Here is a 22,164-nt window from a genome sequence, read left to right as displayed (position 1 = left end):
ATCTGCAAATTTTGTTAGTCCCCCTGTTATTTTCTCATCTAAGTCATTTATAAAGATATTAAAGAGTGCTGGGACTAAGATGGAACCTGCTTAATTCTCTTCATGTAGACTTAGACCCATTGAGGGCTACTCATTGAGTATGGTTAGTAAGCCAGTTGTCAATCCATCTAGTGGTGAAGCTGTCTATCCCACTTTTTACTAGCTTACGAAGAAGTAGGTTGTGGTCTACTTTGTCAAAAGCTTTGCTGAAATCTAAGTATATTATGTCCACAGTATTTCTCTGGTCTACTAATTTGTGTTGAAGAATAAAATGACATTGGTTTGGTATGATTTGTTCTTAACAATTTCATGTTAATAAATCCCACTTTATTGTGGGACTTCCTTAAAATTGGACAACCTTGACATTATCTAGCACAGTGGTTCTCAACCTTTCTGATGCCGTGACCCCTTGATACAGTTCCTCAATGCTGTTGTGACCCCCAGCCATAAATCTAGTGTCAATTCTCTCAATAGAGCTTTAAGCAGATTGGCAGGAAGGTCAGAGGGACATCCCCACTGTAAATAGCTGATTGGTTGGATTGTAAAAATATGATCTAAGGTGCCAGAATTCCTAACACATTGAGAAGTTTGTCTTTTCTCATGGTCTTAGGAGACCCCTGTGAAATGGTCATTCGACCCCCAAAGGGGTCCCGACCCCCAGGTTGAGAACCACTGATATAGAATTAGATGCTGCCGTAAGCAGTTTTCAAAACATTTTTAAATAACTTTCAGACTATCCAACAGCACAGATAGTCCTCAACTTATGATCATAACTGAACCCAGAATTATAATTGTTAAGTCATGCCAGTCATTAAAGAAGTCACCATTTTATCGCAACTGATTTTTCAATCTTAATGCTAAACGATCGGTCATAAATCAATGACTTTTGTGACATGGAATTGCAGCCAGAATCCCAGCAGCGAAGTGCCAGTATCCAAGTTTGAAACAAATAAAGCTTCCTTGCTCTTTTTTCACGTTTGGTACAAAAGAAGGACTTCTGCTTTTCCAATGACAAATGTGACACTTGTTTCATCTATTAAGGATAACACCCAGGAGCACTTGCCTTTGCTGCGCGCATTAATATTTCCCTTTCTTGTTCGTCTTTCCGTTGTTTTTCTATTTGATCAAGTTGTTCAAAGAACTTGAGTTGCGCCCGAACGTTGCTTGCCTGTTCGTATCTTTCATCATCCTGAAAACAAGGTGATTTGCAAAAAAATAAAAATAAAAGATGGGTAAGAGAAATCACAATTTCAAATTGCAGAGTTGGAAAAGAGTGAAAGTTCTTCACTGACTGTGAATTTCCATTCTAGTCCAAAGTTGAAATTCATAATTATAGATTAACAACAAATTCAAATGCCCCCAGTGGAATATTTAAAGGAATCCTTCCTCCAGGGACCAGCTGTGATAGATCACTGAGCCTACCTGATCACTGCAGCTCAAAATATACTGCTCAAAAAAATAAAGGGAACACTCAAATAACACATCCTAGATCTGAATGAATGAAATATTCTCCGGGTATAATTTTTTTTTAATTTTTCTCCACCTTAAGATAAAACATATGTAAATAACAAAACACAATGCCAATATCCAACCATATACATATGACAAATTTCCATATCATTAATGTGCTTTAAGGAGTTTCTTAACTTTCTATCTTTCTCACTGAATACTTTGTTCTGTACAAAGTTGAATGTACACAACAGCATGTGAAACTGATTGTCAATCAGTGTTGCTTCCTAAGTGGACAGTTTGATTTCACAGAAGTTTGATTTACTTGGAGTTATACTGTGTTGTTTTGATTTAATTGGGAGTTATATTGTGTTGTTTGACGCTTTATTTTTTTGAGCAGTGTATAGGAAATTCAAAGTAATTAAAAAATAGCTATGCACTCTCCTCCTCACCCATGTCCAAGGGACTAGCTAACTAAACATGTGCAAGAGGAGTAGATCCTGATTGAACTCATTATCAAGAGTGAGCTTACTATCTAAGGAACCTCTAGAGCAGTGATGGCAAATATTTTTTCCCTTGGGTGCCACACATGTGAACATGCCCACACCCATAACTCAATGCCCCCATGTGCCTCGACTCCTGCACATGTGCACGACACTTCCATGCTGCCCCGCCTCCCAATGCATGCGTGCATGATTTCCCGACTTCCAAAGAGCCCATCAGGCTCATTTTTCACCCTCCCCAAACTCTGGAGACTTTCTTGGGGCCTGGGAAGGGCAAAAATGCGCCCTCATGCCCCCGGAGGGCAAAAAGCCTCCCAGAGCCTCATTGTGAGCCAAAAATCAGCTGGATGTGCTGCAGCTGAGCTAGGGCAGCAGCTCACATGCCAGCAGTTATTGTTGTTGTTGTTGTTGCAGCTCACATGCCAGCAGTTATTATTATTGTTGTTGTTGTTGTTGTTGTTGTTGTTATTATTATTATTATTGAAACTTAGAAGATTGGAGGAAGAAAAAGACCTCATGGTCCATCTAGTCTGCCCTTATACTATTTTGTGTATTTTATCTTAGGATGGTTATATATTTATCCCAGGCATGTTTAAATTCAGTTACTGTGGATTTACCAACCATGTCTGCTGGAAGTTTGTTCCAAGGATCTACTACTCTTTCGGTAAAATAATATTTTCTCATGTTGCTTTTAATCTTTCCCCCAACTAACCTCAGATTGTGTTCATTTTCCTATTAAAAACACTTCCCTCCTTAACCTTATTTAACCCTTTAACATATTTAAATGTTTCGATCATGTCCCCCCTTTCCCTTCTGTCCTCCAGACTATACAGATTGAGTTCATGAAGTCTTTCCTGATAAATTTTATGCTTAAGACCTTCCACAACCATTATTATTATTATCATCATTATCATTATTTTGAGATATTTTACATATTAAGGACATTGATCGGCAATAAATTGTGCCTAAAACAGAATCTAATTGGTTTGGGCCCCGACTGCATTTAGAGCCATTACTCAAGAGTATTTTCGTTGTTGTTTTTAAGGCACTGCCAATATCTTCACGATAAAGAACACACCAGTTACCTTGTAAGAAATATTCCTTTGCTGGGCAGTCTCCGATACTTTCTCCACCAGGTTTTGTAACCTTTGTTGCGTCGCGTGTGATACATAACTAGCTACGTCAGGATGGATTTCCGTTATTCCGTGCTTTTTTCCTGAATTTCCAAGGAGGAAAAAAAAAATATTGGTGATGTACAAAAGCCCGCATTGATGAATTAGAGCTAGCTGCTTCAACAGTGGCTTCATGAACTGGTTTTTCTTTCCAGGAGATGCAGCTGAGCGGGAGTGCTGCTACTCCCGAAATACACTGCCTTTAATCATAGTTCCCTCTAAGCTGAGCAGTGAGCAACGGCTCACTTAAAAATCGTCACTAACTCAGAGTTTTTCAAACCTGCCCAGAAGCCGAGAGGGAAAGAGTGAGAGGGAAAGAGTGCCGCTCAGACACTATACTTTTCCGCCCCCCCCCCCCCCCCCCCCCAAAATTAGAGGGAACACTGGCTTTAATGCGAATGTTCTATTTGGAATGACTGATAGAAGAACTATGGAGGCAATTCTAGCTGAGGTTGTTCACCAATGCGATGGCAACTGAAAAGATGGCTTCTTCGAAACATCTAATGAGCCGGGGTGGCGCAGCAGGTAGAGTGCTGTACTGCAGGCCACTGAAGCTGACTTGTAGATCTGCAGGTCAGCGGTTCAAATCTCATCACCGGCTCAGGGTTGACTCAGCCTTCCATCCTTCCAAGGTGGGTAAAATGAGGACCCGGATTGTGGGGGCAATATGCTGGCTCTGTTAAAAAGTGCTATTGCTAACATGTTGTAAGCCGCCCTGAGTCTAAGGAGAAGGGCAGCATAAAAATCGAATAAATAAAATAAGTAAATAAATCTAAGTCAGGGGTGTCAAATTGGATTTCTTCGAGGGTTGGGTCACTATTGGAGTTCTCCTCTGCAGGCTGACCGGGGGAGGGGGCAGAAGAAAAAAGGCACAGATGCCCCCACGCCCTGTTTTCGGCATGAATGGCCTCCTGAAGCACTCTGGCGGTCAAAACAGGGCATAGGGACACCGCATACACCCCACACACCAGGTTTTGGCCAGCAGAGTGCCGCAAGCTGGTCCTTTGTTTGACACCCCTGATCTAAGTGTATCAGAATAATTTACTTGAGGTGCAGAACCCTGTATCTGTGATGTCCAGCGACCACTGAGAATAAGTGACATATGAAAGCTTCTTTTATTCACTGAAATACATAAACTACACAACCCAGAGCCCCTCTCTGAGGGAGATGAGTGGCTAGGAAGTATGAAATATAAAGATAAAATATAAATAAATGGCTGAATAAATACATGCTGGAATAGGAAAACCTATTCCAATCTCATCCACCCTTCAGTAAATCCCGTTCTTTCAATTATCTTCGCTATTGGGAGCGTGCGTGCACCTGATGTTTCTGCACATGCACAGAAACTTCTGCGCATGTGCAGAGATGTCTGGGAGGGTGGGTGGAGCCTCCCATCGCCACTGGTACCAGTTTTCCCAATCCGGAGCAAACTGGTAGCAACCCACCACTGATCCACACTAATGTTGAGTCTATTACCGTGTTTCCCCAAAAATAAGACACTGTCTTATATTAATGTTTGTTCCCAAAGTTGTGCTACGTCTTATTTTTGGGGGGTGCCTTATATTTCTCAAATAAGACAAATTCACACGCAGAAAAGCTGACCCCCACACACACAAACAACGACACTTATATGGTACAACAGTATACTCCCGCTATTGCAGCTTCCAGCCACCAGAGGAACTACAGTCTATGCACTGTAGTGGAGACTGTAATGGCGGTGAGACAGCAACAGACTGTGTCTGCTGTAATGGATGGTACAAAGCGATGGAAGGGGCCAGCAGGGGACACCACATTATTACGATACCGCTATGAACAGCTTTGAATGGTACCGTATGTTTTTCCACTGTACCGTATGTAAACTTGACTACGCCTTATTTTCGGGGGGTGACTTATATTAGCAAATTCTGCAAAACCTCTCACATGCCTTACATTCGGGGTACATCTTATTTTCGGGGAAACAGGGTAACATGATGCCTGCGGAACACCATCCCTGTGTATGTAAGATTGGCCTCCAGCTTGATACACTTTCAAAAGCCCCTGGCGATATGGTTTCGCCTGTGGGCCTGGAGACCCCAGGGTGATATGGAGGACATTAAGTGGTTATGATTATTGTTGTGAGGGGTATGGAGGTATATTGGGTTTTATTTCTGTAAGCTATCCAGAATCATCATCAGGGCAACCATGTAAATTTTCTTAATTAATAAATCAACCAATTAAAAAAATTAATGTTCACAGGTGTTTCCCAAGGCATTATGACATGCAATTACAACTAGGATAAAGTTCTAGATCAGGGGTCTCCATCCTTGGCTACTTTAAGACTAGTGGACTTTTTACTCCCAGAATTCCTCAGCCAGATGGCAGTTGAAAGCCACAAGTATTTAAAGTTCCCAAGGTTGGAGATCCGTTCTAGATCATTCAAACCTTCATATGTTGATAGAAATATTTACGACTTCAAAACAAGTCACTTATTTGAGGTTTTATAATTAGTGTGAGCTACGTGGTTATTATGCAGGGAAGGAAATGGCTACTTCATGGGGTCTGTTGTTAATTCAGCCTGCTTTTGTTATAGAGTAATTTCTTTTTTATATCTATAAATATTTTTAGTAATAAGTAATTTCTAAGGCATCATAAAATTACAAAAAATCTTGTTCAATTGAAAGACAACCAATCAAAGAGATTTTAATGTCTAGAGACATGAGTTATATTCACCAGACAGTGCAGGTAGTCCTCAACTTACAACCACAATTGAGCCCAACATTTCTGTTGTTAAGTGAGACATTTGTTAAGTGAGTTTTGCCCCATTTTATGACCTTTCTTGCCGTAGCTGATAAGAGAACCACTGTATCTGATACATTAGATCATTGCAGCTGATACATTAGGAACCTGGTGTTAAGCACATTGGCCTTCTCCTTTGATTTTGCTTGTCAGAAAGTCGCTGGAGGGGATCACATGAACTTGGAACACAAAGAGTGTCGTATGAAGTCATCTACAACCATGCCATAACCAGATCGCAAGTTATAGGGAAATGTCAGAAAACATTTTGAAATTCTCTTATATTTCCCTGACATTTCCCTATAACTTGCGATCTGGTTAAGGCATGGCTGTAGACAACTTCATACCAAATGGCTAAGCCATGGAGAAATATCAGTAGCTGAAGAAGCAAGTTGTTGCCATAGTTATGCTCATTTTTGCTCGACTCTGCCAGGCAGCGCAATCTGTTGTGGGTTTTTTACATGATTTTTCCCTGACTTTTAAACATTTTAATACAGTGATATCTTGTCTTACAAACTTAATTGGTTCCGGGACGAGGTTCTTAAGGGGAAAAGTTTGTAAGACGAAACAATGTTTCCCACAGGAATCAATGGAAAAGCGATTAATGCGTGCAAGCCCCAAATTCACCCCTTTTGCCAGCCGAAGCGCCTGTTTTTACACTGCTGGGATTCCCCTGAGGCTCCCCTCCATGGGAAACCCCACCTTGTGAGGCTGCAGGGGAATCGCAGCAGGGCATCCCAGCATTGCAAAAACGAGCACTTCGCTGGCAATGGAAGTCCAGAGGTGGGGCTTCCCAGCAAAGAGAGCATCAGTGAAATCACAGCATTGCAAAAACACCAAAGTCCTCGAGATCCCACCTCCGGACCTCTGTGTTTTTGCAATGCTGCGATTTCGCTGAGGCTCCCCTCGCTGGGAAACCCCACCTCCGGACTTCCGTTCCCAACGAAGCGCCCGTTTTTGCACTGCTGGGATTCCCCTGCAGCATCACAAAAACACAGATGTCCGGAGGTGGGGTTTCCCATGGAGGCGAGCCTCAGGTGAATCCCAGCAGTGCAAAAATGGGTGCTTCGCTGACAACGGAAGTCCAGAGGCGGGGCATCCTAGAGGCGGCAGTGGGTTTTTAAGGTGAAAATAGTTTGTAAGAAGAGGCAAAAAAATCTTAAACCCCGGGTTTGTATCTCGAAAAGTTTGTATGATGAGGCATTTGTAAGACGAGGTATCAGCGTACAGAGTTAAAACAGGGTTAATAAAGAAATAAATCAGGGTTTTTCCCTCTGATTTATTCCGTTTTTTTCAACAATTCCCTAATTCTCTGATACTTCCTGAACTGCCGATTTCCCTGATAATTCCCTGATTTCCCTGTTTTCCAGGTTTTCTGTACACCCTGATCCTCAGGTGCCAATCATCTGAATTTTCAATGCGTGACCATGAGGATGCTGCAACTGTTTTAAGTGTGGCATATGGTCATAAATCACATTTTTCAATGCTGTTGTTAACTTTGACCAGTCACTATATGAACTGTTGTACGTCGAGAACTACCTGTAATTTCTAAACCAACATACCTTTCCAAAATTATTGTCTGATTGAAAAACAACCACTTAAAGAGATTTTACTGTCAGGAGCCTTGAGACTCACCAGACAGTAAAAACTTAATTCAGCTTCTTAGCAAGAAAGCCCATTGTCAAAATCATGTTTGTTTAGGGCTAATACGTGGAGCAGCCTTCCAAGTGAATAAAATATACAGTGCTACATACATTTCCTATTAAAAACACAGGTTGCCATAAACTATTAAATCACGTTTTTGGCAGAAACCCACCTATTTCTAATATTCTTCTTTGCAAAGGTGTTGGGAGAAGAAAGGTTTCGTCCTTACACGACCTTGTTAAAGTGCCTACCAATTCAGAATTGGTGGCCAATATACGTGCGCTTTCCTCGGATAGATTGACTCCTGCCATCGAGGCAACGTCGTTAATATCATCGTCGTCCCTTCAGAGAGAGAGGGAAAAAAATCTTATTAACCCATATCGCATCTCAGACACTAACACTCTTGAAAATGTCCAAAGATACTTCCCCAGAAGAGCCCGTCACTCCTCCACTCGAAACAGAATACCCTACGAGACTAGACTTTTAATCCTGGGCCTAGAAAGCTTAGAACTAAGACGCCTTAAACAAGATCTAAGTATTGCCCACAAGATCATATGCTGCAACGTCCTGCCTGTCAAAGACTACTTCAGCTTCAACCACAACAACACAAGAGCACACAACAGATTTAAACTTAATATTAACCGCTCCAAACTTGACTGTAAAAAATATGACTTCAGTGACCGAGTTGTCGAAGCGTGGAACTCATTACCGGACTCCATAGTGTCATCCCCAAGCCCCCAACACTTTACCCTTAGATTATCTACGGTTGACCTATCCAGATTCCTAAGAGGTCAGTAAGGGACGAGTACAAGTGCACTAGAGTGCCTTCCGTCCCCTGTCCTATTGCTCTCCTATATATCCTATACCTTTCTTCTATTCCTATATCTCTCCTTCTATTCTTTCATTGATATGTTCTATTACTATATCTTCTTTTCTATTATTTCTTAGATATATTTTACTATGAGTATCTCCTTATAACCTTCATCATGTATTTTACTATGTGTATATAAATATATACCCATTAAAATCCTTATTGTGTATTGGACTAAATAACTAAATAACTAAATAAACAAACAAACAAACAAATAAAAAAACATCTGGGGAAAAAAAAAAGAAGAGTGCTATCCACGGTCCAGGAATTTACAAAGAGTTTGGTGAGACTAAACTAAACTAAAAACCTTTTCTTTAAGGACATGGAGTGAAAAGTACTCCTGGTATAGAATTCAAATGTTGAAAAATGGAGCCTGAACGTAAGCAGAGTATAAACTTGGATCTTTTTTAGGAGAAGTCTTCAAAGAGTCTAGAATTAACTTCCTGGCATTACAAACTCTCTTTTGCTGAGGAAGCAAAATAAAATCAGGAAAAGGGAATGCATGTCACAATTTTTCTTCAAGAACAAATAAGATCGCTTACCGAAAAGAGCCTCCCCCGGGTTCTTTGAGTTTATTTTTTTGAGCAATTGCAGCTTGGGTTGAAAGAGTAGAAAGAGCTTTGGTTCCTGGTAATACTGTTTGCTTTACCACAGGGACTGTAAGAAAAGGAAACCAGCATGGGTGCTCCATAGGAAAAAACAGCACACCAAAAACTGCAGAGAAAATCTATGCAAATTAAAGGGGAGGGATGTAAACTTGCTTTTTACTCATGATTTTAGGTAGCTTACAAATCCAAGAAGGATAAAGAATGAAGAAAATTGAATATATAAACTCTGATTACATTATTCCTTGCACTTGTCCCATCATCATTTCTGTAAAGAAATGATGGAACAAATATAAAGAATAATGAAATCAAAACTACAGTAATACCTCGTCTTACGAACATAATTGGTTCCGGAAGGAGGATCGTAAGGTGAAAAGTTCCTAACACGAAGCAATGTTTTCCCATTGGAAACAATGTAAAAGCGATTAATGCGTGCAAGGGGGGGGGGGATCACAAAATGGCGCTCTGCTGGGCGCAGCCGCCCGGCTGTCACCTTTTTAACACAGCCGGGGGGCTTCTCGGCGTTCTCCCAAACCCGAACCTGAACTTTTGCCGAACTTTTCAGGTTCGGGTTCGGGAGGCCGCCAAGAAGCGCCGCCGCCCAGCAGTCACCTTCTGAAACAGCCGGGGGGCTTCTCGGCGTTCTCCCGAACGCCGAACCCGGAAGTTAGGCAAAAGTTCAGGTTCGGGTTCCGGAGGCCACTGAGAAGCGCCCGGCTGTTTCAGAAGGTTACAGCCGGGGGGCGGCGCCCGGCAGAGCGCTGTTTTTGCAATCGGCAGCGGACGCCATATTTCGGCCGACCAGGAAGGACGTCTTCGTGACCTCAAAGCTCCGCCCATGGAATTCCCTATTGGGATTCCCCACCTCCGTTTCAGCCTTCAGATCGGTCAAAAACGCCGCCGTTGATTGCAAAAACGGCGCTCCACCGTCTGACACTGCCCGGCTGTAACCTTCTGAAACAGCCGGGCGCTTCTCGGCGGCCTCTGGAACCTGAACCCGAACTTTTGCTGAACTTCCGGGTTCGGCGTTCAGGAGAACGCCGAAAAGCCCCCCAGCTGTTTCCGAAGGTGACAGCCGGGCGGCGGCGCTTCTCGGCGGCCTCCTGAACCCAAAAAGTTTGGCAAAAGTTCGGGTTCGGGAGAACGCTGAGAAGCCCCCCTGGCTGTTTTAAAAGGTGACAGCCAGGCGGTGGCATCCAGCGGAGCGCCATTTTGCGATCTGCGGTGTGTTCGTAAGTCAAAAAAAGTTCGTAAGAAGAGGCAAAAAATTTCCGAAACCCGAGTTCGTATCTCGAAATGTTCGTATCACGAGGGGTTCGTATCACGAGGTACCACTGTATAATCATAGCTTACAATGATCCTAATTCTAAGTTTATTCAGAGTACAACAGGGTAGGGTAGGGAGGGAGGGGAAGGGGAGGGGAGGGGAGGGGAAAGAAGAGGAGACGACAAGGGGAAGGGGATGGGAGAGGAGACGAGAAGAAGAAAGGAGAGAGGAGAGGATTAAAAAACACAATTCAGAATTTGATCTGGTCAGTAAAATAGCAATACAATTCATTCCATTTTATCAATAGCCCAACCATCTCTCTCTCAGCAGCATATTTTGATTTATTCCAGGCCAAACAAAAAATCAATCCTACAAGGGGCTTATTATAGATGAGCAAGCTAAGTCCAAGGGCAGGGTTAAATATATCAAATGTTTGGAGTCATTATCTTCCCACAAGTGACCCCGGGTTCAGCCTCCTCACCTTTCCATGAATTCTCTTGACCCTTACATAGCACCATAGATAGAAGATCAGATTCTCATGTACAGATAGCAGGTGTAATAAACTTCTACTGCTCTGAACTCAACTCCCGTTCCTAGTTACTTGCGCCTGACATTTGATGAATCAAACACTATTTTCAGCCGCAGTTTTACCAGCGAACACCAGATGTCACACCGAGAACACCTAGCTCTTACCTGTCTGAAGTGCATTCAGCTGAATTTGTTGAGGGGTGGTCAGCATAATACGGTTGTGGGGTGGCCGCAAAGCCACCATGGGCGTCTGGGTCAACGTCACCTGCGGAGGCCTAATTAATGTGCCTTGTTTTTGAGACTGCTGAATAACCTGCAAAAAGTTTGGGAGGAAACAACAATGGTATTATTCCATCACGCGAGAACAAGTTTGCTTCTCAAAAGATTCAACAATTGCGGTTCCTCCAGTAGCTTCTTTGAGAAAAAGCTGTGGTTGACTAAGCCTGGCACGAATCATGGTTGTTTTGTTGTTTGTTTGTTTTTAACTTTTCTATCAAGCAGCTAGATTCTCAAGGAAAAGCAGACAACTGTAGAAATGAAATTTTAAATCAAGGCAAAGAAAATAAACAAGTGGCATGGATATTCCTTATAGCAATGTTTCCCAACCTTGGCAACTTGAAGATATTTGGACTTCAACTCCCAGAATCCCCCAGCCAGCGAATGCTGGCTGGGGAATTCTGGGAGTTGAAGTCCAAATATCTCCAAGTTGCCAAGGTTGGGAAACACTGCCTTATAGCAGAACGCCGGCATGGGTCTAAGACACATATTAGAGAATGATTGGATATATATTAGAACAGGGGTCTCCAAGCTTGGCAACTTTAAGACTTGCAGACTACAACTCCCAGAGTTTCTCAGCTAGCATCAATTTCTCAGCTGGGTAGGGGGAGAGGGAATTCTGGGAGATGAAGTCCACAAGTCTTAAAATTGCCAAGGTTAGAGCATGATGTATTAACAGTACAGTGTTCCCTCGATTTTCGCGGGTTCGAACTTTGCGGAACGTCTATACCACGGTTTTTCAAAAATATTAATTTAAAAATATTTCGCTGTTTTCCCCCCTATACCACGGTTTTTCCCGCCCGATGACGTCATATCTCATTGCCAAACTTTTGTCTGCTTTTAAAAAACATTTTTTAAAATAAACTTTAATAAATAAACATGGTGAGTAATAATCTAAATGGTTGCTAAGGGAACGGGAAATTATAATTTAGGGGTTTAAAGTGTTAAGGGAAGGCTTGGGATACTGTTCATAGCCAAAAATAGTGTGTTTACTTCTGCATGTGTACTTCGCGGAAATTCGACTTTCGCAGGTGGTCTCGTAACGCATCCCCCGCGAAAATCGAGGGAACACTGTATTTTCAAGTGGTTTGGTCATATGGTAAAGTAAAAGTAAAAGGAATCCCTAGGGATTTTACTCTGATAGTTGTTGCCGACTAAAGGGGGTAGTGCTCATGTCTGTTTCCAAGGCTATTGAGCCAGCGTTGTCTGAAGACATTTCCAGCATGATGTTATGGAGCGCTGTTACCTTCCCACCAAAGTGGTACCTATTTATCTATTTGCATTCGCATGCTTTCAAACTGCTAGTTTGGGAGGAGCTGGGGAGAGGACAGGAGCTCACCCCATTGTGTGGTGACCTGACCTGCAGGCTTTCTACCTAACAAGCAGAGCTTCTTGACTGCTGAGCCACCGTGCCACCCTTATTCATATGGAGCTAATTGTTACAAAAAACATAAGAGTGGATGGAAGATCAGTCAATGGAGCCGATGAAATCTTTTAAAGTGAAAACGGTACAGATTTTAAAAGAAAAAGAAGCAATGTATGAACTGGTATGCAGAAACCAGAACAATCAGTAAAGTCACACCCTTGTGAAGAAATACAGTGAGCAATGTTCACCTACAATCATTCTTTTTTTTGTTTTCTTTAATGACATGTTTCATTCATTTGACTTTCTTTCACTTATGCCTTTTCTGCGTTCTACGTAAAGATGTGGAGTCCTATTATGCTGCTCCCTCCCAGATCAACATTATAAGTGTGGTCCATTCATTCATCCATTCACGCAAACTTATTATGCTGTTCCCTCCCAGCTCAACATTATAATGTTGAGCTGGGAGGGAACAGCATAATAAGTTTGCGTGAATGGATGAATGGATGAATGAATGGACCACACTTTTCCGCTTATTGTTAAGCGTCTACAACAAAAGCCAGGATGAATTTTTTTTTCCCCAGCAAAAATATACGGCAGGTGCAAAAAGATTAAAATGAGAGTCGTTGGCATCTTTGCTGACGGTGCACTTTTCCAGGGTGGGGAGCAAAGAAGGACCACAGCCAAGAGAATGAAACATCCACCATGTCTGATACCACATGTGCAGAATATAGGGATGTGTTGGCTTAGAAACATAGAAACATAGGCTTTTGTATTGTATATACACTGCTCAAAAAATAAAGGGAACACTTAAAAAACAGAATATTCTCATCATTCCTTTCACCCATTTCATCCCATGTTGACTGTATGACTGTAACTTGTTGCTGATATCCTAAGATTTTTATTAATATTGCTTCTTCATTGCTTATTTGACCCCTATGACAATCATTAAGTGTTGTACCATATGATTCTTGACAAATGTATATTTTATTTTATGTACGCTGGGAGCACACGCACCAAGACAAATTCCTTGTGTGTCCAATCACACTTGGCCAATAAAAAATTCTATTCTATTCTATTCTATATCTTCAAGTAAATCAAACTTCTGTGAAATCAAACTGTCCACTTAGGAAACAACACTGATTGACAATCGATTTCGCATGCTGTTGTGCAAATGGAATAGTTGTGCAAATGAAATATTCAATGAGAATATTTCATTCATTCAAATCTAGGATGTGTTATTTGAGCATTCCCTTTATTTTATTTTTTTGAACAGTATACATGGTTGTTTATATAGGCGTCACTGGATAGGCTCAGGAAGGGAAGGGCTGGTATGTGCCGGGAGACCGAGAGAGACAGGAATCCAGTTCGATTTACACACCACCTGCGTGGGCTGCCCCTGCTTGCCAACTCCCACTTGGGTTGGCTGCGTTAGGCTGATGACCGGCTGCTGCAAGGTACTCGTGGCTGTGGCTGTGGTCTTTCCTGCCGTACGCTGGACCGGGCTGCTCAACATCACGGCCGTCAGAGCGGTCGTGGGCTGCGTCAAGGGCTGCTGATGCTGGCTTTGCTGAATGAAAGCGGCCGAGTCCGGAGTCAGGTGTCTCAAGGCAGGTAAGCTCCGCTGTAAGAGAGACAGATGCAAAAGCTCTGAGCAACTTAAGAGAATCATTCAAATAGCTCTAAGCAACTTAAGTTAACAGTCACTTATGCCACATAAATCCCAGCAACCGGTTAGGTCCCACAGAGTTAGCCTTCTCCAGGTCTGGTCAACAAGACAATGTCATTTGGCGGAGCCTAGGGGAAGAGCCTTCCTGTGGGGGGCCTGGCCCTCTGGAATCAGGTCCCCCCCAGAGATTCGTACTGCCCCACCCTCCTTGCCTTCCGTAAGAATCTTAAGACTCACCTATGTGGCCAAGCCTGGGGCAATTAGAACTTGCCCTTCTGACCAATAAATGCAATGTATAGTGTGATTGGATTGTCAACTGCAGGTTTACTCAATAAAGAAATGTCGTAAGACCCACCTGTCAGAAGCCGTGCACTCAAAAAAAAAAATACAAACCCAAACAAACAGCCAATTATCGATTGAACTGATCATTGCTAATTAACATAAACTGCCTGGAAAATAAGATATCCCATTCATAACATGTAATTGATTTCCTATTACCAACAATCAACAGACAAAGTCATCCCTCAAATCATGTTTTAGCAGCAGCACTTTCAGTCCTCAACTGAGTTATTTTCAGTAGCTCTTCTAGTGAACACATTTAAAAATCCCTCTTCTGCATAAATGAGCTTCGTCTGCTTTTGACTTAGCCATGGTCTCTGAACCACAATGAGATCGTGCAGAATGCAGCTGCAAGAGTAATCATGGGCTTCCCCAAATATGCCCATGTTACACCAACACTCCGCAGTCTGCATTGGTTGCTGATCAGTTTCCGGTCACAATTCAAAGTGTTGGTTATGACCTATAAAGCCCTTCATGGCACAGGACCAGAATATCTCCGGGACCGCCTTCTGCTGCACGAATCCCAGCGACCAGTTAGGTCCCACAGAGTGGGTGTTCTCCGGGTCCCGTCAACTAAACAATGCCGCTTGGCGAGACCCAGGGGAAGAGCCTTCTCTGTGGCAGCCCCGGCCCTCTGGAACCAACTCCCCCCAGAGATTAGAATTGCCCCCACCCTCCTTGCCTTTCGTAAGCTACTTAAAACCCACCTCTGCCGCCAGGCATGGGGGAATTGAGATACTCTTTCCCCCTAGGCCTTTACAATTTTATGCATGGGATGTCTGTATGTAGGTTTGGTTTTTATATTAATGGGTTTTTTAATCGTTTTTAGTATTGGATTATTATTGCTGTTAGCCACCCCGAGTCTCCGGAGAGGGGCGGCATACAAATTCAATCAATCAATCAATCAATCAATAAATAAATAAATAAATAAATAAATAAAATCACACTGAGTCAAAATAAAAAGGAAGCTCATTTTGGCAGTAATCTCCAATATCATGGGTTGTATTTTTTTTTTAATAGGGAAGAAATTCAATCATGTGAGTCCTATCACAGGGATCTAGACACATGTTTTCTTCTCTGGGAAGATCCAGACCGGAGTCACACATTCGATTAACCCCCACCTACCAATCAAAAGCACTTACAAACTTAATTCATTCCGTGACCAGGTTCTTAAGTAGAAAAGTTTGTAAGAAGAAGCATTTTTCCCCATAGGAAACAATGTAAAAGCAAATAATGTGTGCAATTGGGGAAACCAAAGGGAGGGGGGGAGGCCCTGTTTCCTCCTAGGAGATTCCTAGAGAAGCCCAACAGAGGCTTCTCTCTGCCTTTTCTGGCCCTGTTTCCTCCCAGGAGATTCCTAGAGAGGCCCAACAGAGGCTTCTCTCTGCCTATTCTGGCCCTGTTTCCTCCCAGGAGATTCCTAGAGAGGCCCTACGGAGGCTTCTCTCCACCTTTTCTGGCCCTGTTTCCTCCCAGGAGATTCCTCGAGAGGCTCCACGGAGGCTTCTCTCTACCTTTTCTGGTTACAATTTCGGAGGCTCGGGTTTATAAGTGGAAAATGGTTCTTGAGAAGAGGCAAAAAAATCTTGAACACCCGGTTTTTATCTAGAATGAGCGTTGACTCACCTGATACGATCTTTCTCTTGGTAGAGGAGTCGACAGTCAGGATGGGTTGTACTCGCTCGTTAGAGGCGTGTCCGAGTCATAGAAGTATAAAAAGGCTGGAACCGCCCACAGACCCAGTTTTGATGACGTAACTGAAACAATGACTCGGAGTGGCAGCACAACTCAGACTCCTAGATTCAACTAATTCAAGAAAAAAACCCCTGAACTATATACAGGAAACTTCTTCAGCTCTACATTGAAGAAGGGAAAAAACAAGGAGAGAAGAAAAAGGTAGATAAGGGGAGGGAACTGACTGTCGACTCCTCTACCAAGAGAAAGAGCGTATCAGGTGAGTCAACGCTCATTCTCCTTGGAGGGAGGAGTCGACAGTCAGGATGGGACATGTCAAAGTTATTGTCCCGAGGGATGGGCAACTTCCACTACTTGTTGTAGGACCCTCCGCCCAAAGGCCGCCTGTGCTGAGGCAAATTTATCGATCTTATAGTGGCGGATAAAAGGAGTGAGAGAGGTCCAGGTAGCCGCCTTGCATAAGTCCTCCAGGGGGCATTGAGTGGCCCAGGCCGCCGAGGAAGCCGCACTCCTAGTGGAGTGCGCGGTTATACCTAGAGGCCTCTGGACGCCCTCCACGTCATAGGCTTTGGCAATGGCCCCACGGATCCATCGACCAATGGTGGACGAAGAAGCTTTGAGGCCGATCTTTTGAGGGGAGAAAAAAAATAAACAGGGCCTCAGATTGCCTGATGGGCCGTGTTCTTTTCAAGTAAACACGAAGAGCTCTCCTCACGTCAAGCGTGTGCCATCTGCGTTCCGAAGGGTGAGAAGGTCGGGAGCAGAAGGTTGGTAGAATAATGTCCTGACTTCGGTGGAAAATCGAATTGATTTTGGGGAGAAAGGACGGGTCAAGGCGGAGGACTACTTTGTCTTGATGAAAAAGGCATAGGTCCTCTCTGACAGATAATGCTGCTAACTCGGATATCCGTCTGGCCGTTGTGATGGCAATTAGGAAAGATACCTTGAAGGAGAGATATCGTAGAGAAGCCTCTTGTAGAGGCTCATAAGGAGGCTCTGTTAACGAATACAACACCTTTGGGAGGTCCCAAGTGGGGAAACGGTGGACCACAGGGGGGTGCGAGTTGGAAACGCCCCTGAGGAATCTGGACACCAAAGGAACATGGGCAAGGGATATCCAGGAGTCACAAGCGATGATGGAGGAAAGAGCTGCAGTTTGCCGCTTAATGGTATTCGGAGAGAGACCCTTATCTAGGCCGTGTTTTAGAAATTTAAGGACCTTTGAGAGGGGAATGCGAATTGGAGACAATCCTTGGGACTCACACCAGGAGCAAAAGGTTTTCCAGGTTGAGGAGTAAATACGCTCCGTGGAAGGTTTGCGAGCCTTATGAATATAATCAATGACATCGTTGTCAAAATCCTGACTCCTCAGGACGCTCCGCTCAAAAGCCAGGCGGTCAAGCGGCACCTGCCTGGGTCCGGGTGTAGGAGGGACCCCTGGGAGAGCAGTTGAGGATTCACTGGTATTTGCCATGGCTCCACCACCGACAACATTTTTAAGTCCGCAAACCAGGGTTGCCTGGGCCATAAGGGAGCTATCAATATTACCTCCGCTTGCTCCTCCAATATCTTGTGGATGACTTGGGGAAGGATAGGTAATGGAGGAAAAGCGTACAGTAGTCCCCTGGGCCAGGGACAGTGGAGGGCATTGTAGTTCTCCGCCCCCTGGGACGGGAAGCGGGAGAAGAAGCGGGGAAGTTGGGTGTTGAGAGGGGAAGCAAACAGATCTATTAATGGTTTGCCGAACCTCATTGAGATTTGCTGAAAAACTCTCGGATCTAATTTCCACTCCGTTTGCTTTACTGTTGCCCGGCTGAGGGCATCCGCCTGTATGTTGTCTGTCCCCGATATGTGTTCCGATCGGAGAGAGGACAAGTGTCTCTCTGCCCAGAGGCCGATCTTCTTGGCCTCTAGCATCAGAGTCCTGGACCTGGTGCCCCCTTGACGGTTGATATGCGCCTTGGTGGCCATATTGTCGGTCCTGATGAGGACGTCCTGTCCGGCAATCAGGTGGCTGAAGCTCTTGAGGGCCAGGAAAACTGTGTGTAACTCCAGCCAGTTGATGGGGCAGGAAGACTGGCTTGTGTCCCAAAGGCCCTGAGCCTGCTGCTGGCCGCAATGAGCTCCCCATCCCGACAGACTTGCGTCCGTGGTGATGGTTACGGTGGGGGAGGATCGGAACAGGGTACCGTCCTCGATGGCTCCGGACTTCCACCACGTCAGGGATCTTTGGACCTGTGGAGGAAGATGGGTTCGTCTTGCCAAGTGGGCCTGTCCAAGCTTTTGGAAGGGAAGTAAAAACCACTGGAGATCTCGAGAGTGAAGTCTAGCCCAGGGAACAATGGAAAAGCAGGAAACCATCTTCCCTAACAAGGAAGAAAGTGAGGAGAGGGTGGGGAAAGGGTCGCCCTGGATTAGGGACGCCAACCCCCTAATGCTACTTATCCGTTCAGGGGAGAGACTTACTAGACCCACTGAGGAGTTGATAACTGTACCCAAATGAAGGATGGAGGTAGCAGGGGTGAGATGGCTTTTCTGAATGTTAATAGAAAAACCGTGAGCTGTAAGGACCTCGACAGTGGTCTTCAAGTGGTCCTGAGCTAGGCTAAAGGACTTCGCTAATACCAGGACATCATCCAAATAGAATTGAAGACGAATGGGTATAGATCTAAGATGGGCAGCTAAAACTGATAAAATCTTGGTGAAAACCCGGGGGGCTGAGGATAGACCAAAAGGAAGGGCCCGGTACTGAAAATGCCTTCCGGCATAGGCGAAACGAAGGAACCTACGGTGTTCCTTAGCTATGAGGATATGTAAGTAGGCTTCAGTTAGGTCCAGAGATGCCATGAAGTCTCCCCTTCTGATGCAGGCTAAAATAGTTTTAAGAGAGTGCATCTTAAACTTGTGATATTTTATATACAGGTTAAGGCGTTTCAAATCCAGAATAGGTCTCCAGCCCCCCGAGGATTTGGGGACAAGGAAGAGAATAGAATAAAAACCTTGGCCCTGAAATTCAGGGGGGACGGGCTGAATGGCCCGAATGTCTAACAGGTGCTGTATGGCCTGGTCCATTAGAGCCCTCTTAGAGGGATCTTTGGGAATAGAACAGGCAATGAAGAAAGAGGGGGGAGGGGAAAGAAACTCCAAATGTAAACCCCTTGCCACTGTATTGAGAACCCAGGAATCTGAGGAAATAGCAGACCAATGGGAGGCAAACTTAGCAAGGCGACCACCGATGGGAACTGAAAAGGGATCGGGGTGGGGGATATCACCACCTACCTCTTCGGCCCTGACGGCTTCCTGCAGATCCGCGAAAGGGCCGTTTGGTTCCTTTGCCTCTAGAGTTCTTGTCCTGGAAATTGTGAGGTTTGTAGCTCTGTTGAGCTGAGCTTCTGTAGTAGGAGAAAGATTGATCAGTCTGACGAAAAGGTCGACGATAGTAAGGAGATGGACGTTGAGAAGATTTCTTCTGGCTTGAGGGTAGGATCTTCTTTTTGTCCTTAGAATCGATGAGGAAGGGCTCCAGGACATCACCGAAAAGGTTCTTACCCTTGTATTCTGCTGTAGCAAAACGCCACTTGTGTTTAATATCCACTTGCCACTTCTTCAGCCAGGTCATCCTCCTGGCCGCTATTGAGGAGGACATGGTTTTGGCTGCAAATCGCGATGTATAAAGAGTAGTGTCCGCAAGTAGTTGACAGGTGGCAAACATCTTGTTCAGGCTTTGTTGGGCTGAAATGTCAGAAGCCGGAATCTGTTCCTGCAACTGTCTGATATAGATGAGCATGGACCTGGCGAAAAAGGAAGAGGTTGTAGCTCCTTTGATTGCCCAAGCAGCGGATTGATGACTCTTCTGCAGGAGCTGATCAATTTTACGGTCTTCTCCCTTTAGAAGATCCTCCTCCTTTCCCGGCAGGTTCTCTGAAGAATGCAGGGCAAGAACTGAGAAGTCTATAGTGGGGGGCTCTAGGAAAGAGGCGAGCTCCGGAGCTACATTAAAAAATCTCTTCTCTAGATTAGAAGGAGCTGGACCTGCCGCCGGATTTAGGCATTGCTTAGTAATAGTCTCTACGAAGAGTGGCGGGGCCGGTATTATGTCTTGCTCCTCCGAGTAAGGATTCCACAGGGTCTCCACTTGGGAAGCGGAAGGTTGGGCTTGAGTGGGCGGAGCTGTGAGCCCCGCAGTTGAACGAGCCTTCAACAAAATGGTAGAAAATAACTCTGCTGGAAATAAGGCTGCTGATATAGGCAATGCTGGAGAAGCTTCTTCGTCCTCAGACAGGCCGGCATGACCCCCTTCTGGAGGATCCTTGTCGTAAGAATCCGAGTCCTCAGTCGAGGAATCAGACCACGAATCTTGATTAGGTCTGAGGATAGAGGCAGCAAGGGAAAGAGGGGTCACTGGTGGCGCAGGTACTGGTCTAGAAGGAATGGTAGTGGGTAAAGAGCTAAGCTTAAATTCAATACTGCGTTGAACTGCTGAATCAATCCACCTCTGGATGGCTGATGTATCAAAGGTTGTTGAAGAGGAAGGGTGGTCTTCTGGAGGAGGCATCGCCTGAGGTATCTGTTGAGGAACCTCTGAGGAAGGGCCAGGTTGAACTGGAGGTACAATGAGAATTGAAGGAGAAAGAGGAACAGGGGGTCTAGAAGTGTCTGGATTTAAATTTTGATTTGGCAAACCAGCTGGGCCCCAAATGCTGGCAGCCAAAGTTCCAGCGGACCCAGAAGGGGTAATAGTAGCTGGAGCCTGATTAGGAATTCTGGGAGTAGGGGAAAGAGTCCTAGCTGCTTTCTCATGGAGGCGTTGTAGAGTAAGATCCCTACGCCTCTCTGCTTTCGAAGGTTGAGGGGTCGGGTCCCTGATCTCTGGAGTAGGGGAAATGAGATCAGAATCCACTTGTGAAGGCCTGACAGATTTCTTGGTTCTTTTCCCTCCTGCTTTAGCCAGGTCTGCCATGGCAAGATAGCTAAGGAAGAGGGAAAGGGGAATAAAAAGCAGAGGAAAATTTAGCAAGACAAAGTCCCCTGCAGGGGTCTGTGAGGATAAAATAGGAAACTGTTGAAAATGAGTCTTGCAAGGAAGGGCTAAATATATATATATGCTGAAAAATAAATAACCTAGCCCCTAATTCTGGAAAAGGATGAATCCTTAAATAGCTATCTCCTTCTTAAGCCTGGTCAAAAAAACAGTAGAAACCCAGAAACTTGGGCAAACTACTGAGACCGTTGCAGGATTTGGCCAGAAGATGGCGCCAAAGACCTTAATAATATAGCCGGCCGAAGCTGAGTTACTAACGCCTGATAAAAAAGCCGGCAAATTTCTCCTGCGTCATGAAGAATCGGCGTTTTTCAATCCTCTCCCAAGACTCCTGGAAAACCTGGCATGGAGTCAGAAAACTCTCTGGGAGGAAAACAAAGGTAAAATAGAATAAAACCCCTTTGTTTTTGTTATTTACCAGAACTGTAACCAGCTCCAGGGGGAATTAGGGGCCACTGTGAGGAAACTCGCACGTTGTGCCTAGGAGGAAGGAACGTTGGCAAAGGGGGTCAGACTGTAACCAGTCAGGATCCCTCACCAGGCTTATGGCTTGCCTGCGAGTGGCTCCAAGGCAGCCCTAATGGCTGAAGGAGACAATAGGAGCCAGTGGGGGTGGGGAGGACCAAAAAGCCCTACCCCCCCGCAGATAGAGTTGTACCAAAAGGTCACTGCACTCTACTGCTTCCTCAGGACCAAGTTAAACTGATTAAAAATTGGGATTACTAACCTAATGAAGATTATTTATAAGGAGTCACAGACAAGGTAGGTTGTGCTGCACGAGGTGTCTCTGTTAGAAGCGAGTCAGAAAAACTGGGTCTGTGGGCGGTTCCAGCCTTTTTATACTTCTATGACTCGGACATGCCTCTAACGAGCGAGTACAACCCATCCTGACTGTCGACTCCTCCCTCCAAGGAGAAAAGTTCGTAAGTAGA

At 44.5% G+C, this 22,164-nt stretch overlaps 1 protein-coding gene across 3 annotated transcripts in view; it reads right to left on the bottom strand.

Moving 5' to 3' along the window:
• The window catches only part of TAF4 (TATA-box binding protein associated factor 4), a 118,049-nt gene that overhangs the window by 23,839 nt on the left and 72,046 nt on the right, over positions 1 to 22,164 (bottom strand). For 2 of the 3 annotated variants that reach the window (XM_070744512.1, XM_070744514.1), the window contains exons 8-13: positions 13,870 to 14,112; positions 11,015 to 11,162; positions 8,993 to 9,107; positions 7,752 to 7,921; positions 3,077 to 3,207; positions 1,103 to 1,228 (exon numbers count right to left, since the gene is read on the bottom strand). In XM_070744512.1, coding sequence (XP_070600613.1) covers positions 1,103 to 1,228; positions 3,077 to 3,207; positions 7,752 to 7,921; positions 8,993 to 9,107; positions 11,015 to 11,162; positions 13,870 to 14,112 — 933 coding nt within the window. The remainder of the gene's footprint in view (positions 1 to 1,102; positions 1,229 to 3,076; positions 3,208 to 7,751; positions 7,922 to 8,992; positions 9,108 to 11,014; positions 11,163 to 13,869; positions 14,113 to 22,164) is intronic. The other variant, XM_070744513.1, reaches the window with a different exon arrangement.

Source organism: Erythrolamprus reginae, chromosome 3 (assembly GCF_031021105.1).
Source record: "Erythrolamprus reginae isolate rEryReg1 chromosome 3, rEryReg1.hap1, whole genome shotgun sequence".
Classification (NCBI taxonomy): domain Eukaryota; kingdom Metazoa; phylum Chordata; class Lepidosauria; order Squamata; family Dipsadidae; genus Erythrolamprus; species Erythrolamprus reginae.
The sequence above is the reverse complement of the archived record's forward strand: the minus strand, read 5'-3'. Positions and strand labels throughout refer to the sequence as shown.